The sequence below is a fragment of the Delphinus delphis genome, chromosome 3 (genome assembly GCF_949987515.2).
Source record: "Delphinus delphis chromosome 3, mDelDel1.2, whole genome shotgun sequence".
In the NCBI taxonomy this organism is placed as follows: domain Eukaryota; kingdom Metazoa; phylum Chordata; class Mammalia; order Artiodactyla; family Delphinidae; genus Delphinus; species Delphinus delphis.
In genome coordinates, this window is record NC_082685.1 from 109,916,702 (window position 1) to 109,934,533 (window position 17,832).

Consider the following 17,832-nt stretch of genomic DNA (forward strand, 5'->3'; position numbering starts at 1 on the left):
ATATATATATTTATTTATATATATAAAACCGAATCACTTTGCTGTATACCTGAAACTAACACAACATTGTAAATCAATTATATTTCAATAAAAATTTTTTAAAAAGAAAAAGAAGGCTATAGGCAGAATGACATAGTGGTTAAGAGTATAAGCCCAGACTGTCTGGGTTCAAATCCTGCCTGTATCACCTATTGGCTGGGTGACCTTGGGAAGGTTAATTAACATCTTTGTGCCTTAATTTTCCTCCCTGAAAATAGGGGAACATAACAGTATTTACCTCATGGAGTCATTATGAAGATCAAATGAGTTATGTTGGATACTTAAAACAATTTCTGGCATGTAGAAATTGTTCCATGAATGTCAGCTATTATTAAATGCTTATCACACATAAAATGATAGTATCTCAGAGCTAAAACAACCTTCACTTTATAAGTGAATGAGTTGAGGAATAAAGGTGAAATGATTGGCTCAAGGTCATATGGTTATTTAGAAACAAAATCAGGAAACCAGCTCTCCTGACTTCTATTCAGTGTTTGCTAGTTTCCTCCCCAAGGGTTCCTTATCTAAACATGGCACTGAATTACAGAAGTTTAGAGTTGAAAGCGACATTCAAGGCTCTCTAGTTCATAATGCATAATCACTTGTCACAAACCTTTCATCTTTGCTGACAGCACCATATTACAGATTCTTAATCATCCAGACAAAAGATCTTAATACCATGGCTCCTAAGTTAAGAAACCCATGAGGGATAGGAATGGATGCCAAGATCAGGTCCCCGGAGTCCAGATGACCATCACTAGATGAAGCCATTTTCAATGTCTATATTTTGAAAAATGAGGTTTCTTTCTCAGGGAAAACACTGTCTGGAATACTCATTATAAAGCTGTAATTTAGGTCATCCCACACATACATGAATGTTTTGCAGATAGCATGCTTCCTGGTAGGAATCTGAAATTATTTTGATGAACTTTGAATAATACTCTCTAGCAGCCAGAAAAAAGGCGCAGGGGCATACCAACTACCCATACCAGGCATAATTCCTGAAGGTTTCAGCTTTCTCTGTGGTTCTCGGGAACAATATTCAGCCTGGTTGTGCAATCAACTGGCCTAGGGTTTTAAAATTCAATCTAGAAAATACAGACTCTCAAGAGGAATTGCAATAATAAAAGATTGCTATTAAACAGGCACTAATAAACCTGTGTGTAAGGATTCTCTCATCATAAGCATTAGCATGCTATTCTCTGTCTCAACTCAAAGCTAGGAGATTTAATTTCTCTTTAATGCAAATGAAACTGTTGTATGTAACAGCAGCAATAATGGAGAAGGCTAAACTGAGTAATTATGCTGTGTGTCCACAAAGAATGTGCATCCACTTTCACCTCCCTCCCTCCTATAAACAAGACTCAAGTAATCTACATTCTCTGTGTACGATTATTTAAAATGTCTAATTGTAGTATATGGACTCTGAGCTTTATGGCTTGGGATTTTAATTCTCTAAACAGGGAGGTCCAATTACTTGAATCTGGATGTTGAATTACCTGCTTTATTCTGAAGACTGAACAGACAGACTCCATTGATCCCACAGAGGATGTATCATTCCTACTCTCTGCTTCCATAGTATTTTATTTTTATCTCTAACTTTACTCATGATAATCTAACTTGTTACACCTAATCCTTTGTCTCCTTTGTAGAGTATAAACTCCTGAGGAGAGAAGTCATATCTTATTTATCTCTGTATTCTCCCAGAGCCTTACAGTGTTTTGGACATAGTAGCTGCTCAATAAATATTCTGACATTTAATTTTAATAGTACATATGTTATGCATTTCCCAGTTTAAAGTATTGTTAAAGGAATGTCACCTTTGACATAACTTCCCTACCCATTTCTGAGAACTCTTGCCTTTGAAACATGAAAATGGACTTTAGCAGATTCATACTGTTAATTTAGATGGCTATGTAAACAGTAAGGGAGTGCTTAGCAATTACTTGTTCAATTGTAATTTTATGAAAATTTGCAGAGATTTCTTTTGAGTTTTCAGTAGTTTAAAGGGACCCAGCCATCTCAGAGGCACAGGAAGGAAAGATCTCAGAGGAGTGACTGGGAGGGTATCCCAGAAAGTTTACTTTCCCTTCTAGAAAGAAGCCTGACATCCAGGTGCTAATTTCAAGACCCAGAGAGCATGTTACGATCATGGCATTCCCAAGGCCTATCTTTCCTCTTTTTCCTCCATTTTTTCTGAGAAATTGTCAGCTTGATGTTCAAGAAACATGTAGTTCATGCCCACTAGGCCCACAGACACGACTGGTGACATGATTTGCAGGGCCCAGTTGAAATAAAAAATGCAGGGCCCTTTGTTCAAAAATTATTAAGAATTTCAAGACAATGACACCAGAACAAGTGTGAGCTCTTCTAAGTATAGGGCCCTGTGTGACTGCAGAGGTCTCACATCTATGAAGCCAGCCCTGTTCTGTCTTCAAAGAACTTCTGGTACAATGAAAGGCAAAAGGTTTGTATCAGATAGAAGCTACAATTCAAGTATGTACAAGATGCTACAGGAACCCAGAAGTTCCTAACTTTGGAAAATTGTCCCAGGGAGGTGACAGTTAAGCTCATTTCTGAGGGAGCAGTGCCAGGGAAGAACAATATTCCAGACTGAAGAACGGCAGAATTCACTTGACAAACTTCAGGAAACTTGTTACTTTTAGGAAGAGTGTAACAAGCAAATATGAAGGTGACTAACTGAGATTGAGAGTGGCAAGAAGCAGAAGCCAAATATATGGGGAAAAGGGGTCAAACAATTACAGAGTGCCTACTATATGCCAAGTTCTTTACCTCTATGTCATAATTTTAAACACAACAATCTTGTGAATAAACTTGTCATGCCTGGTTTACAAATGGGTTATTTAGGCCCAGGGTAGTAATAGTCAAAGTGCCTGGTACACATGGCATCCAATAAGTACTTGAGGAATTACTGGCGGGTTGTCTGACATTGCCCAGGACTCTTAAACCCCAGGCCAAACTGATGGCTAAGCGTGTTGTTAACCCCTTCAGTGGCCCTTCCCGCCTTGCACCTCTCCCAGTCCCCAGAGTACCCTTCCTTCCCTCGCGCCCCGCCCCCGCGTTTCCACGTGCCGGAAAGTAAGCAGCAAAAGTACTTCCGGGATAGCAAAGGTCGGCCCCGGCAAGATGGCGGCGCCCTTGGAGCTCAGGTGCTGGGGAGGCGGCTGGGGGCTCCCGTCGGTGCACAGCGAGTCCTTGGTGGTGATGGTGAGGCCGCCTCGCGGGCCAGGGCGCGGGAAAAAAGGGGCGGGGCCCGAGACGCGAGGCTGGCTGGTCCGGGTCCCGGCGGCTGGGGTTGGTTCCCGCCGCGCTCGGGCCCGGCCAGCCGGGTCGCTGCTCGCTGCACCGCCCGGGGCTCCCTCCCGTCCAACGAGTTACAGCCTAGCCTGTGGCCCCGCCGAATCCTGGAGGAGAAGTCATGGATTCTCCGCTTGGCTCCGAGTTTTCTCAGCCTTGCAAAGCCGTCTGTGCAGTGGAATGAAAGCCCAAAGCAGTAGGCGCGCGCTCCCCGCTCTGCATCCCTCAAACGTTTGGGGGGAAAAAAGTCCTCGAAATCTTGGTAGCGCGCAACCCCGGCTAGAAGTAGCGGGAGGGACGCAGCCCCCGAGTCAGGCGTTTCTGCCTTCTGGGGACCCGGCTTTGAAATAAAGCTGCTCTGCAGATTTGCATTACGTATTCAGTCTAAAATGTTTTATTGCAAACTCTCTTTCAGGCTTACGCCAAGTTTTCTGGTGCACCCCTGAAAGTCAATGTCATAGATAACACCTGGAGAGGTTCAAGAGGTACAGTGTAAACTTTTAAACACCCATTTCTGCCCTCTGTAAGCACCCTCCCCCCTCTTATTTAAAGTTAGGGGGCTTGTAGCCATGGAGTACCTTGGGGTTTTAGTTCTTACCACGATCTTAGCTGTGTGTTGCTTATGTTTTGATCATTTTGAGTAATACTTCAAAGGAGAAGCCAAATCAGTGGAAATTATGAGAAATGAAAATGCTCTCCAAAACTTTTTGTGTGTGTGTGAAATTGCAAAAACCTAAGATGAGTTACTCATTTTTTTTTTCTCCAAATGTGACTGGCATAGTTTTTAGGGTATTGGAGTCTCTTCAGAGGAAATCGAAATGCTTCCTTATATGTAAACTGTGTTGTGATTACAGGAGATGTACCAGTTTTGACAACTGAAGACAGTATTGTTTCTCAGCCGGCAAAAATACTAAACTTTTTAAGAAAACAGGTGGGTTCCTTCTGGAGAAATAGATTCTTGATCCCTGCATGTTGCTTCCAAAGAAAGTGCATTAAAAAAATTTTTTTTAGAATTCTTTTTTGGAGATACATAGGGCTTGATATAAGAATAGATTTGAGAGTCACTGCTCTAAATCATGAGTTGTACTGTGATTCAAAAGGCATATAGTGAGTTATAGTCAATTTATATTTTCATGCACTTTGCTTGGTTTTTATTGAAGCTTAGGTGTAAGTAGATTCAATTTAACCATTTTCACTATTATACTTATTGATATGATTGTAAATTTAGTTCCATAATTGCTACACATTTTGTGCTTGGTGTGAGGTCTGAGTTCCCATCAACTAGCAACTATTTATTTTTTAAAAGCACTTAAACTAATAGTTGCAGTTAAATGTTTCATGAAATAATGTATCCAAAATATCTGAACATGCCAAGATTTATATATCTAAAATGTTTAAACTGTAACAGTTTACATAAATGTAAAAGTTATCATTGATTTTGCCAATAGTTTAAAAAAAGAAGTCCTATATCAACAAAATTTAGAACTTTTCTCAATTGGAAGGTTTTCTCTTTTCAAGGGGAAAATGCTACTAATTAGAACTTTTTCCTTGTTGTTAACAAGAATAATAATAGCCTCTATTAAGTTTGTACTACATGTCATGCACTAAACTAAACTAGGTCATTAACAATCATTGAAATAATAGTTAATAATAAATAAACACCTAAAACTAACATTTATTGACCTTAACGTGTGCATGATGCTGTGCTAAGAACTTCATTTGCATTAAGCAGCATTTGTCACTGAATTTGTATTTCTCTTTTCCCCTTTTAATATGTTTGCCATTTTTGAGGAAGAATAGGAGTCCTAATTTATTTAGCTTCACTGTTTTGGGATGTTCTTATGAGGTTTTTGGTTTTTTATTTTTTAATAGAAATATAATGCCGATTATGAACTGTCAGCAAAACAAGGGGCAGATACACTAGCTTACATTGCTCTCCTCGAAGAGAAGCTTCTTCCTGCAGTGGTGAGCATTGGTGAATATTACAGTATTTTAGTGACGTACTGAAAATGTACTTAGTCGATTTAGAAGAAAAATAATGGAAAAGGCTTAAGAGAAGAAATTTCATTTATGTATCAGTCTTGATTCTTTCATGTAACTGCAGAACTGGGTTGATTCTGTTAGACGTTCAACTAGTGTATGAAACAACAAAGTGAAAGTTAATGTCATTTTGGAAATAAAGATTCTCTGTGAAAGATTGGAGTTTGTCCACATATAGAGTTGGGCCAACTGTAATTCATTCATTCAACAAATATTCATTGAGCACCTACTATGTTCCAGGCCTTATTCTGGGTGCTTGGGATAGAGCAATCAACAAAACTCACACATTTAAAAACATTGATTTATCCTTGAGTCATCCTAACTGGAAAATTTGTATGGAGTCAACTTCATTCAGAGATATTTATGAAAAACTTTCACATTGATTGAGGATCTTCCTTTTAGTAAAAGAATATCTTTGTAGTGTGTTTTCCCTCCTTTTGCAGCTTCACACATTCTGGGTTGAGAGTGACAATTACTTTACTGTGACAAAGCCATGGTTTGCTTCACGAATGCCTTTTCCCTTGAGTTTGATCCTGCCTGGAAGAATGTCTAAGGGAGCACTGAATAGGATTCTCCTGACCAGGGGAGAGCCTCCCCTCTACCACCTCCGAGATGTAGAAGCTCAGGTATGATTGGAATTACCTTCAGAGCAAGGGCCCTCCAGAGGAGGGACAAGAGAAGGAGCAGGGATGAACTTATCTATAGATGCCAGTCTGAAAAGGAGTTCTCAAGTATCTTTCCTACCTTTGAGATGTAATTTCATCCTTATTAGATATACAGAGATGCCAAGGAGTGCCTAAATCTTCTGTCAAACAGACTGGGAACATCTCAGTTTTTCTTTGGAGATACGTGAGTGCATTCCCTTAAAAACCATTTTGATGTTCTGTTTGCATGTATTCAGTGAGCAGTTATTTAAAGCAAGTTCCCTTGCCTGGTCCTCCCACCCCATCCCCAATGAGTTTTTCACTTAAAAAAAATATTTAATGGATTTTTACTGTAGGAAACTTTTTCTGTTGCGGTAATCTTACATTGACTTAATATGCTACATATGTGAATTTGAAACTTCTAAGACTATTCCCACCACGTCTCCAGTCTCTATATAACACTTATGAGTAAAAATGAATCTTTAATTTACAACTTAATTTTCTTCTAAATAAAATGGGTAGAGTATTTTTTAAAAGCTACAACTGAGTAAAACCCTAGCTGCATCATTTTTATAAGCCAGAATGGGTAGTAAACCTTTTTAAAAGACCGTATTGTATACTTCAGAATTGACAAATGTATTTGAGAAAAAGTGTTTTTTTTAACATAATCCCAAATTAATATTTTCTATGTGCTTTTAAAAAATCCTTAATTTATTTTTAGGCCTTCTACTTTGGATGCCTATGTGTTTGGTTTTCTCGCACCTCTTTATAAAGTACGCTTTCCTAAAGTTCAGTTACAAGAACATTTGAAACAGCTCTCCAACCTGTGTCGCTTTTGTGATGACATCCTAAACAGTTATTTTAGGCTTAGTCTTGGAGGTAAGCTGGTTCCTCTTCAGCTAATCTTTGTTTGCATAGAATACTTGCATATTCTCCTAAGGATGTATAAGCCAAATTCATTACTTATTAAAGAAGTTTGTATATTGTCTTTAAATGCTGGTTTATAGAACTTCAGAAAGTTGCATTTTTCCAACTTATTTTTACTCCCATGTGTTAGTTCTTCTTTAAATAGAGAAATATATATTTGCCGTTTGTCTGTTCTGGATTTTATACAGTTCTTGCTTCTTGTTCTTTAAATATTGCTCCTTTGAAGTGGGTCATTTTCTTCTAAAAGTTAACCACAGGTATTTATTGTGTCCCTGCCGAAAGATAGCATTTATCCTAATGCAAATGGGCAGTTACTTTAAAGGTTGCTTCTAGCATTTTGCTTTGTGAACAGAAATGAGCAGCAGATTGATTTTGGTGAGGTACACTCCCATGATTCCACTACTTCAAAACTGATTACATCAGACTGGAGGTATAGTAAACAGAGGGCACCTGTCACTTAGGCTCTGATTCTTCGAGTGTTGGGCCTTGTGCTTAAGTGATTGGGACACAAAATTTGTATGGGGAGAGTTGGCCAGAATTGTCCTTTTAAGAAATAGAAGTCATAAGGATCGTTGGTTAAGGGACAGTTTACTTTTTATAGTGGGTTATGTGTTTTGTATATAAAACACTTGTATATAACAAGGGAGGGGTTAGTTAGTTTGGGGGTCATGAAACTGAGTAACTTTCAACCTTGTTACTTGGGAGCAGTGGTTAGCAAACCTGACTACAGAACAAATACAAAATCTTGGGTCCTATACCAGATTCACTGAATTAGAATCCCTTAGGGGTAGATCCCAGGAATCTGTATTTTTTAAAGTTCCTCCAAGTACTTCGGATGCTTTGTGGGTAACTGTTTGGGCCTTAGAAAGCTGTTCAAATAGTTGTAACTAAAGACCTATGTGAAATGGGGGGGAAGGTACAAGTCAAATTTGAGAAGGAAATGAGGACTGTTGTGCTCTAATGACCTTGGCTATCTGCATAATGCTTGGCTAACAGGGTCTCCTTAAGGACAAATTTAGTCCTTTAGCTTAGGGTTTGGTTTTGGAGCATTACTCTCCCTCTTAAGTTTGCCTTTGAACCCAGAATGGTTTTTCACTTTGCCTTTTTTGGAGGGTGTGGTGGGCAATGGGGCACTTAGGAGGGTTGGATAGACTCAATATTCTTTGAATCTAAACAGCTTGTAAGGCTTTCAGAATTTCCTCTTTCTGATTTCTGTCCTGGCTTCTTAGGCATCTCTCCTGCTGGACAAGAAACGGTAGATGCAAATCTGCAGAAACTCACACAACTTGTAAATAAGGAATCCAACTTGATTGAAAAGGTCAAGTTTACTTCAATTGTTATTTTATAGTAGTTTAGTATTTTTCTTTCTGCAATTAATATTGTTTTGGGTTATGCATTAACTTTACCTTTTCAGTTTTTCTTTAAGTTTATTTTTTCAGAAAGCTGTTTAAACATACATTTACTAAAGCTGTACAAAATACAGTGTTTTGAAGCCAGTAATGTCCTGATTGCTATGGGGAAAGATCTGATAATGGTATTGGATTTACTTTTACCACCCAATTAGTAGTACTTTTCAAGTTAGGAGACCCCAAAGCCTGGCTTCAAAAAAAAGAGAGAGACAAACAAGAAAACACTCCTTGCTTGCTTGTCTGCTTCTTTCTGTCTCTGAGGGTTGACGTTTCTTGAGATTGTAAGCACCTGTGCTTATCCTTTCTTGCTAAAAGCACTATGGTGTTTTTTTCTTTCTTCCACGTAAATGGTTTTCTTTTGCCTCCTTCCTATCCTCTGTTCTAAACGTTGTCTGCAATTTTTGCCAGTGTGGATATTTTGCCACTTAGGGAGTATGCATTTGTTGAGAGAGATATTGAGGAATTGGGTGGGGGAGGGAGCCAACAATGGAAATTTCAAGGGTGATTCTAATTGGAAAAATACAAGGGAGTTATGCATTTTCTCCTCAAATGTTTGATAAACTTGCTTTTTCTTTCTTATGCAAATGCATAATGCTTTATTCTTTCACAAACTAATAGGTCATTGTGGCTTAATAACACTGGCTAGAGGATTTGGGGGATTGAGTAACAGGCAGTGTGTTATATGAGCTTTATATGAGTTATCTCATTTAATCTTCACAGAAGCTCTGTGTGTGCAGGTATTTTGTCATTCCCATTTTACAGATGAGATACTGAAGCTTCGAGAGTAGCTTATAACATCACCTGCCCGAGGCCTTTCAGCTGGCAAGAGGTAGAGAGGGAATGTGAACCCTAGAAATTGGATTCCAGCATGGACTTTGCAGTTAGTCAGTCATCTAACTCATGAATGAAAGTATGTATCCATTACTACTGGTGGTAATAGCCAGATTTATAACAGCCACTCTCTGGAATGACCATTTTACTTCTCTTTATGGTATTGCATGTACCTCTTATTAAAGTTTGGGTAAGCTGAATGAAAGCCAAGTTTGTCTTAATTCATAGCCTAACCCAGCAAATCTCATGAGAGGAAATACACTGAGAGTTAAGTGTGGATAATGGAAAGATTACTCAGACTGTTTTAGATACTTTTCTGCGAGATGAAGGCTATCCAGTATAGCTTCCATTTCTATCTGTGGCAAATTCATTAGACATGTGAAGGGAACCATGAAATACCTACATATGCAGAAAGTGAAGCCAGGAGGCCCTGTCACCACTTGGTACAGTTCCATTTTGGCATCATCAATATATGAGAGTTTCCTGACCCTATATCAGCACCTCTCTCCACCCCACTTCCCATCTGCTCTTCAGTACAGTTCACTGTTTGCTACAAGACATTAGAACAACAAATTCTATTGGCTACCACCGTTCACCATTTAGACAGGAAATCTAGAGCTTAAAAAAAAAGAAAGAGTTATGTTTGAGGAACTTAGTTCTTGCAAGGAAAAAAAAGACATCACAATTGATTCAGATAGTTCACTGGGAATACTTTTTCCCTCGGAAAATTAAGAGTTAATCTTTTATTCTTTTCCCTTTATTATGAACCCTATGTACCTCTGCTGAAACATTTCCCCTGTACTTTATAAAAGCATCTTGAGAAGATAAGAGAGAGTTTGGGGCTGCTTATATTCAAAACTCTAAAAAAGCCTACCTATCAAGTAGGTGATAAGATGCTATATTCTGTTGGTTTTGGGTCATTGATGGCAGCTGATTTCAAGTCTTCTATGAAGCAGCTTAACACCAGGACCTTGCACTCTGGTTTTGGGGTACCCTGGTTAAAGGTAGTTTTCTAAGGTCTGACTCAGTTCTAAGTAACCCCTGTCCTAGTGTTTCCCGGGATGCTAACATAATCCTTAGGGTAAGTCTGAAACTCTTGGACATTTTCTAAATATGTTCTTGATTTGTTTCTCTGGAGCAGACTTAGAACTGATCCAGTGTTTGCAGTGCCTCTGGATTAGGTCTAAAGAATTTATCCTTCTTTCTGTATCTTTTCTTAGCTTCTCTTGGTCTAAATAGTCATAGCCTTAAAGAGGTGATCTTTTTGAGTGGAGTTCAGGCCATTTTTATTGAGGCAATGCGATATAGTTGAAAGAACAATAGTGTTAGAATAAAAAGACCTGTGTTCACATTTCAGCTCTGATGCTAGCTTTGCAACCTAATGCAAATCTGGTAACCTTTCTGAGCTTCATTTTGCTAATCTGTAAAGTAGGGAATGATTGTGTCCGTCTTTTTGTTTTTCCTTTACAGTTGTGTTGGGAAGATCAAATGAGAACATACTTTGTAAACTGTGGAGAGTAATGTAACAGAAATACTGCTTTTACACTTAATATTAGAAGATCTCTTAAACCAAGTTGTGCTGTGGTTGAGTTCAGTAGACTGTTCATTATGTGGAATTACTGTAATTTTGTGAAGTCATCAAGGATGAGCCATATTGCTTTCATACATATACTGAGTCAGCCAGTATTTAGATATGATGTTTAGAATTCTTGAGAGATTATTTGCAAGAAAAAGGTTTCTCTAGCAGTCCTAGAAACATAAGGTTCGGTACTCTTCTAGACTACAGTTTGGATGGGGAGGCCACAGTCCATATAAGTGATGCCATAGCCATAAGTCAGATGTACCTTTTGTACTTTCCACAGATGGATGACAATCTTCGCCAAAGCCCTCAGCTTCCTCCTCGGAAACTGCCAACACTTAAATTGACTCCAGCAGAAGAAGAAAGTAATTCCTCACAACGGCTGTCACCCTGACAGTCTTCATGCTTTGTGTCCAAAGTCATGTAATTGTTGCAGTAATCTCTTACACTAAGTGTGTGAAGGCAAAAAGAAAATTCATGAATAGGTATAAGGAAGACTCTAAAACGAAACTTTCTATGACAGCAATTTTTTTTTTAGTTAGGAAGCTCGTGTTTTAGCTTGGCAATGCACTTTAAGTAACATCAAGGTAAATGCTAAATGAACTTGGGGAAAAAAGAAAACACGTTGTACTGTAAATAAAAAACCTGCCTTAACCTTGGCAGATTTTTGCCTTTGGTTCACATGTTGCTGGCCCAAAGCTACACTTCTGTTCTGAATGTGCACTGTTAGTTTATCCAAGTTAATTTATTAATTTAGTATCCTTATACCAGTCTAAATATCTAATATGTGGCTCTTTGGCTGAAGCCTTTTTTTCTTCTGTTTAGAAATCTGATGCCTATTTTAGATGTTAGGAAAAATATATTATTCTAATATTCTATTTACTTCAATAGAAAAGCCTGTATTTAACTTTAAAAAGCAATGAGGAATGTGTTTTTAAATTATGCTCTCATAAGTCTAATCTTTGGGGGAGTTACTACCATACATATAAATATTAAAGATGGTTACATATAATATTTGTCTGACTATATGCACTTCAATGTAACAGTATTTGCTCATGTGTTCAATACAGGTTAGCAAGGGCTGTTTTAATTTATTGGAGCTTTAGACCTGTGTATTCGTAGTACATCTTTAACTCTAGTCATCTCTTTCTTGGGTTGATTTCGGGAGAGCTGAACGTGTTTGCATCGTTATTATGCCAGGCTGTAAAGTCTAACTGACACTTGCCCGGTTGTTAGACACTACTCAGGAGGAGCTTACTGCCAGAGAACTAGAAGTACCTACTGTGCACCTGGTCCAGGTTCACCATGCTTGGCTCAGACCAGTGTTCTTCCTAAGAAACATATCATGTAGTCAAAACCTTTATGACAACTAATTATTTTCCATAGAGTTAACTACAGTTGAAGGATTCAATGGAGTAATCGGAAATAGCAGATTTTAAAGAACATTTTCTATTTATTGGTTGCTGAACTGTTCAAAGATTTCCTGTGCGGGTAATTTTACTTACAATAGAATCTTGCTTATTTTAGTGGCTGAGGTGCTTCTGCTGTCCTAAAACTACTTCTGGGGTTTTTAAAATATAGGACCATGTTTTTGATTAGTGTCTTAAAAGATTACTATGGTGCTCAGCAAATCTTGTCACATCCTGCAGAAACCCCCAGGTTAGGAAAACAGTTTTGGACTCAAGAGACTTGTCTAATTTGAGCTGAGTGGAACTCAGCTGTGTTTGACCTGTATCCTCTCCATTTGTTCTGTATTTAGGTAGCTATTTATACAGAAGTCTTTATGTCATTGTAAATATTTTTTCTTGAAAGTTTTAATGAGAAACAGGGTAGTCTTCAAAGTCTTGTTCATCTGTTTGGACGCATTGAGAGAAAGAAACTAATGAGTTTCACATTACTTCTGCAACAGGTGGGAGAGAGTGTGTGTGTGTGTGTGTGTGTGTGTGTGTGTGTTATGCGTTAGTCTTCTGTTAGAGTCCAGCAGTCGGAAATCTGTTTGAATATTCTGTGTTGGAAATCATGACCATAGGACTTTATTGTCCTCTAGGATTGATGTTTATTGGAGATGGGTGGTTAGCACATTAATCATCTGCTTATGCTTTAGTCAGGGTTAGTCATTTTCGATTATGATTTCTACTAAAACTTTCAAAAAGTATTTGAAGTGACTTACAATTGTCAAATATGTAAAACAGGACAATTAAAATTAGTTTTTGGCAAAATAAAAAATTTGTAGGAGAAAGAACTATATTAACCCTAACAGATTCTAAAATTGAATGGTAAATTTAACTCCAGATTTCTCCATGGGCAAAGTCAAAGGATAATACTGGGTTATGTAAAGTTTTCTGTCAGTAAGGTTACTACTGTCCATGAGTAAGCAAAATGTATTTACATTTTTATAAGAATGTGTAATATCGTATTCTTACGACACAAAGATGCAGCCAGTAAGCATACTGTAATGTTTGTTGAAAGTTTAATAAAAAAATATCATTCTAGAATAACAAGTATCCTTTTTTAGTAGAAAGACGACTGTAAATATGATTTATTTCCTTTTGGTCATTCCTGCTTTGAACTGCCTTTAGCTGTATGCTATATAGGCCATGATGCTTCCAGACTATCTTTCCTAAGATGCAAAATATGATTTAGATAAGTGAGAATTTATATGCTGGGTTACTTAGTTGAGGTTTTTGGTATAAGCTAATGAGATGCTAGGAAGCTATCACTGAACACAAACCACTCCAGGGATCAGCCACACATATAGGAAGCTCTTGGAAAGGAATAACTGGGCAGAGAGCTTTTGAGCAACCTGTCAGGATATGCTTTGGATAAAGTTTGAGTTCGCTGAGATAAATGGTCCACAGTCTTAAAATACTGTGAGCCACTTTCTTTTGGAAGTGATGGTGGAGGATAATATGATAAAAGGGACTATGTTTGTGTTTATGTTTCTTGGTAGTACAGGATGAGAAAATTGGTCAGATAATTCCCATAAGATAAAGATCGTTCGTCAACAAACTGTCATCAGTTATCCATAAGACTGGCCATTCCCCTAAGACCAAAGAAACTGTAAAAGACCTTTAAGGACAGTCATTCCTACACAGTGTTTTTCCCCCTAAAAGGTTGGCACTGACAAACGAATTAAATTTCAACCTAGACATGTTTGTTTTATTTTTTGAGGGCTAGAGGATTAGAGATTTTATGTTAAATCTGAAGCATTTTGATTTCCATTTGTAATTTTTGTTCATTTAATGTGGCTAGATATATTAACTTAAAGGAATGGGTAAGCTTATTTCAATCAGAGCTAAGTTACAATTTTCAGAAGTCTGCAAAAATGGAAGAAAACTAGACATCAAAAGAGGCAGAAATTGGTAACAGTATCTCAGAAAACCAATTTTTAAAGGTAGTATCATGTGATAAAAGTGGTATTTGAAGTCAGTAGTATGTTTTCTTAGAGCCTCTTCCAGGAATAGACATTTACCATGTTATTAGATTTTTCTTAAACTGTTTACTTTTTCATAAACTGTCAAAAATTGTATCCCTCTGAAACCAAAATATAAATGCTTAAAATGTAAAGACAGGAAGCTGAGGGATGGTTACATAGGATCTCTGTGTACTATTTTTGCAACTTCTTTTTGTGAGTCTATAATTATTTCAAAATAAAAGGGTTTTAAAAATAAATTCAATAAGTTTATCATTATCTAAACTATGATTTAAAATTTAATGCTTTAAACATAGTATTCAGTTCCAGATTAATAAATGCATAATATAATTAATTTATTTCATTCTTGAGTTTAAAGAAAAAAAAACTCAGGTTTATAACAAATGATAATCTAAAGATCTGTTTTGCCTTATCAGCAAAGAAAAAACAAGAACCCCTAAAACTAAGAACCCCTTTTCCCTAGGAGATTAAAAATTCTACGGTTTTATGTTTGTAATTGTATCTTTTTTCCCTATGGTATGGTATCCTTTTATGAGGATAAAATATTTTGGAAAAAACTCCTCCATGTCTCTGTGTGGTGATCCTTCTTTGTTTTGCAAGTGTTCTCTAACTACACTAGGGATGAACAAAATGCAGTGTGTCTGTGTGCTTTTTGTTTTTTAAGTTCACAGGGATTTAGTGATTGACCTTGTCTTGGTTTAATTATTTATATAATTGAAATCCTGAGCAGAGCCACATATATTTGGGTTGTAATGACGGTCTTTTGTATATGTTGTTGGCATTTAGAATTATCTTTTGCCTTTTTTCTTGTTCAGCTCTGTGGAACTTACATTTACTTTTCAATGTTTTCATATTTCCTAAGAAATTACTAGATTTTTAAGAAATTCGTTGTTAATTACATGAACCAAAGGTCAGTAATCCTAGTCTCAAAGGTTTAACTGAAGTTTCATTAGATCTTCAAAATGTTGATTTTCATAGAGATGTAAAGATGGAGTGCTTTGCTTTTTTTTTTTTTTTTAAGGGTTTTTAAAATTATTTGGCCCCAAACTCTTGTTGGGATATAATGTTTGCTAGAAGCCCAGGTTACCTCCCCTAGACTTAAAATTATTGTGATTGAGGTGGAGAGGTATCCTCGGAATCAAAAAGCATGCAAAAATCATTTGTTCCAGATGAGGAGGCCAGTGATTACTGATGAGAATGAACATTCTTGAACAATGATAGAAGAAAGGGTAGCTTTGAGTTGGATGTTTGTAAACAGAGAGTGGAATGTTATGATAAAAGACTATTCAGAGCAAAACAAAGTAGTTCCTTTAAAAAAATGCAGGAAAATAAGTCTTTATATCCTCATTATTATTAATTTGAAATTATATTGTAAGATAGTTTTAAACTATAATTCAGTTCTTTGGAGAAGCATTTCAAGATATATTTTGGCAGAATATATTGTTATTATATGAATAGTGGGTTCTTTGGCTAAATAGGGAAATGCTGGGTTAGACAAAGTTAAGTTACTGTAGGCTTCTCAGCACCTTACATATGCTGTTGGTGGTTTCAGACTCCAAGAAGGGCCTGTATTTTATACACTATTTTCCTAATTTATTTTTATGTGGATTTTTTTTTTTAAGTAGGTGTCATGTGGGATTTGTGTTCTGAGAAATACAGTTAGGGAAATGCTGCCCTAAGAGTGCTTCTGCTTGTTTGTACTCATTGCAGAGGTTTCCAGTTGTTGGCTGCCCTTCTAGTGAGTGGTGATAAAATGGAAGCGACAGGTTAGGGCTCCCTGGGACCATGGAGTTGACTGAGGATTGGCTGTGGGTTTAGACAGGTTGGTTATTTAGGCACATGTGAGGCCCTTGGTCAGTCCAGCTGCTTCCCTAGAATCCCATTTGGCTTGGAACAGCTGTACAAGAGTGTGAACTGGTGGTTTCAGAGAACTAACCACTTGTTAGGCATCTATGAGACAGAGGGAACCAACTTGGAATTCCATTCCAAACTGTTTTTGGCTGTGCTTTAAAAGTACCAGAAAGGCAGTGAGTATTTATAGCATTAAAGTCACATACAAGCTAGTTATTTTATATATATATATATATATATATATATATATATATATGCATGCACATGCATACACACATAGTGTCTTAGAAAGTGTACAGTTCCTTCCGTGACAAAAGCAAGGAAAGTTTAATATTTTCAACTTCTATTACTGAAGACATGGTCTAAAAAAGGATTGTATGTTTGTGTATGCATTTTCTAGGATGAGGGTTTACAGTTTTTATTAAATTCTCAGCAAGTTTCTGTATCCCCCCAAGTTTAAGCCTCACTAGACCTTCTAATTTCAGAGGACTAAGTATATCTGATTTCATTTCAAAGTATAAAACCAGTTCACTCATCAGGTGTAAGGATGCTCTTTGTTTTCTGCAGTGTATATGGTTGCATATTTGGAACTGCGTGCTTTGGATGTGTATTGGTTGGAAAGCTTGCCTTTGGGTTTGAGTTGTGGTGTGGTGAACATCTGGCCATGTGCAAAGCAGTTGGATCTTTGTTCTGATTCTTTAGGTCTTCTCATGCAAATTCAGAGAAATGCCTTCTAATCATTGAGTTTACATGTCCCAGATCCCTGGATGTCTAGAAACAATGGCTTGCCAGAGTTTGCGTCAGTCCTGAGGGAGTCACGCACTATAGAGGAGGCTGTGTTCGCTATTTGTTCTTTGACCTGTTGGCTGCCTCTCTTGCAGTGCTGGCGTCTTATTTCTTGGAGAAGGACGGGTGTACTCAAGCTTTTATGTTAACTGCATAAAGATGAGCTTTATTCTTCTTCTGACTTGATGTTTTATTTTGTAAAATAGGAAATGTCTTTCCATTTTTCTGTTCATCCCAAAGTGGAAATTTGAGGTGTTTGTAATATAACTTTAGCTTTCTGGAAGACTGATAGCAAAGAAGACAAGTAAGAAATTTATGTATACTCATATTGGTTTTGTTCCACCAAGCTTATCTTCAAATGGTATACATTTGAAACATCTGTTCTAGTGTATAAACACTGTAGTTTTGTTATGAAGTAAACAATCTTAAAATAAGCATTGTTGGTCATAATTTCAACATTCTAGCCTTGCCTTGTGTGAATATATTTTACTCAGAGATTGTGTATAAATACCCAGAAGTGGTGATGATGATCAATGTTGTAAAGAATTTATTCTGATAAATGAGAAACTGGATATAATGTCAAAATAGCTATTTTCACAATAAAATCTCAAGTTGCTCGAATGTTTATTAATTCCTGGTTTAATGTTACTTATTCCTTAAGGTGAATATTTCATTGGGAAGAATTTTGGGGTTGTTCAAAATAGTTTTGTGCTGGGACTGAGCTAGATAGAGGGTTGTTCTTTTTAAAATGTCCATTCTTTCTGTGATGCCTTGAGATCACTTGTGCTCTTTCCAGCCTGTGCTAAAGGAGGTTAGAGGCCTGCTCCCTAGGCCATTGTGTGTGTGTAACCTCAGACAGCTCACACAACTTTTCAGGACTCCAGTTAGCTTATCCCTTTGGCTTTATAAGTTTCTTAAGATTTTTTTTTGCTCACACAACTCTTCAGGACTCTAGTTAGCCTATTTCTTTGGTTT

General features: G+C 37.2%; 1 protein-coding gene across 3 annotated transcripts; it reads left to right on the forward strand.

Annotated features, from left to right (window-relative positions):
• Positions 1-3,185: 3,185 nt before the first annotated feature.
• Positions 3,186-17,478, forward strand: MTX3 (metaxin 3). Of its 3 annotated transcripts, XM_060009234.1 has the most exons (9): positions 3,186-3,267; positions 3,773-3,842; positions 4,212-4,288; positions 5,230-5,322; positions 5,841-6,023; positions 6,170-6,246; positions 6,763-6,920; positions 8,198-8,286; positions 11,071-17,478. In XM_060009234.1, exons 1-9 carry the CDS (start codon positions 3,187-3,189, stop codon positions 11,179-11,181), a joined length of 939 nt encoding a protein of 312 aa, XP_059865217.1. In that variant the 5' UTR covers position 3,186; the 3' UTR covers positions 11,182-17,478. The 3 variants fall into 3 exon arrangements, with proteins under 3 accessions (XP_059865217.1, XP_059865218.1, XP_059865220.1); XM_060009235.1 differs by lacking the exon at positions 5,230-5,322; XM_060009237.1 differs by lacking the exon at positions 8,198-8,286 and having other exon boundaries at positions 11,071-11,189.
• The last annotated feature ends 354 nt before the right edge of the window (positions 17,479-17,832 follow it).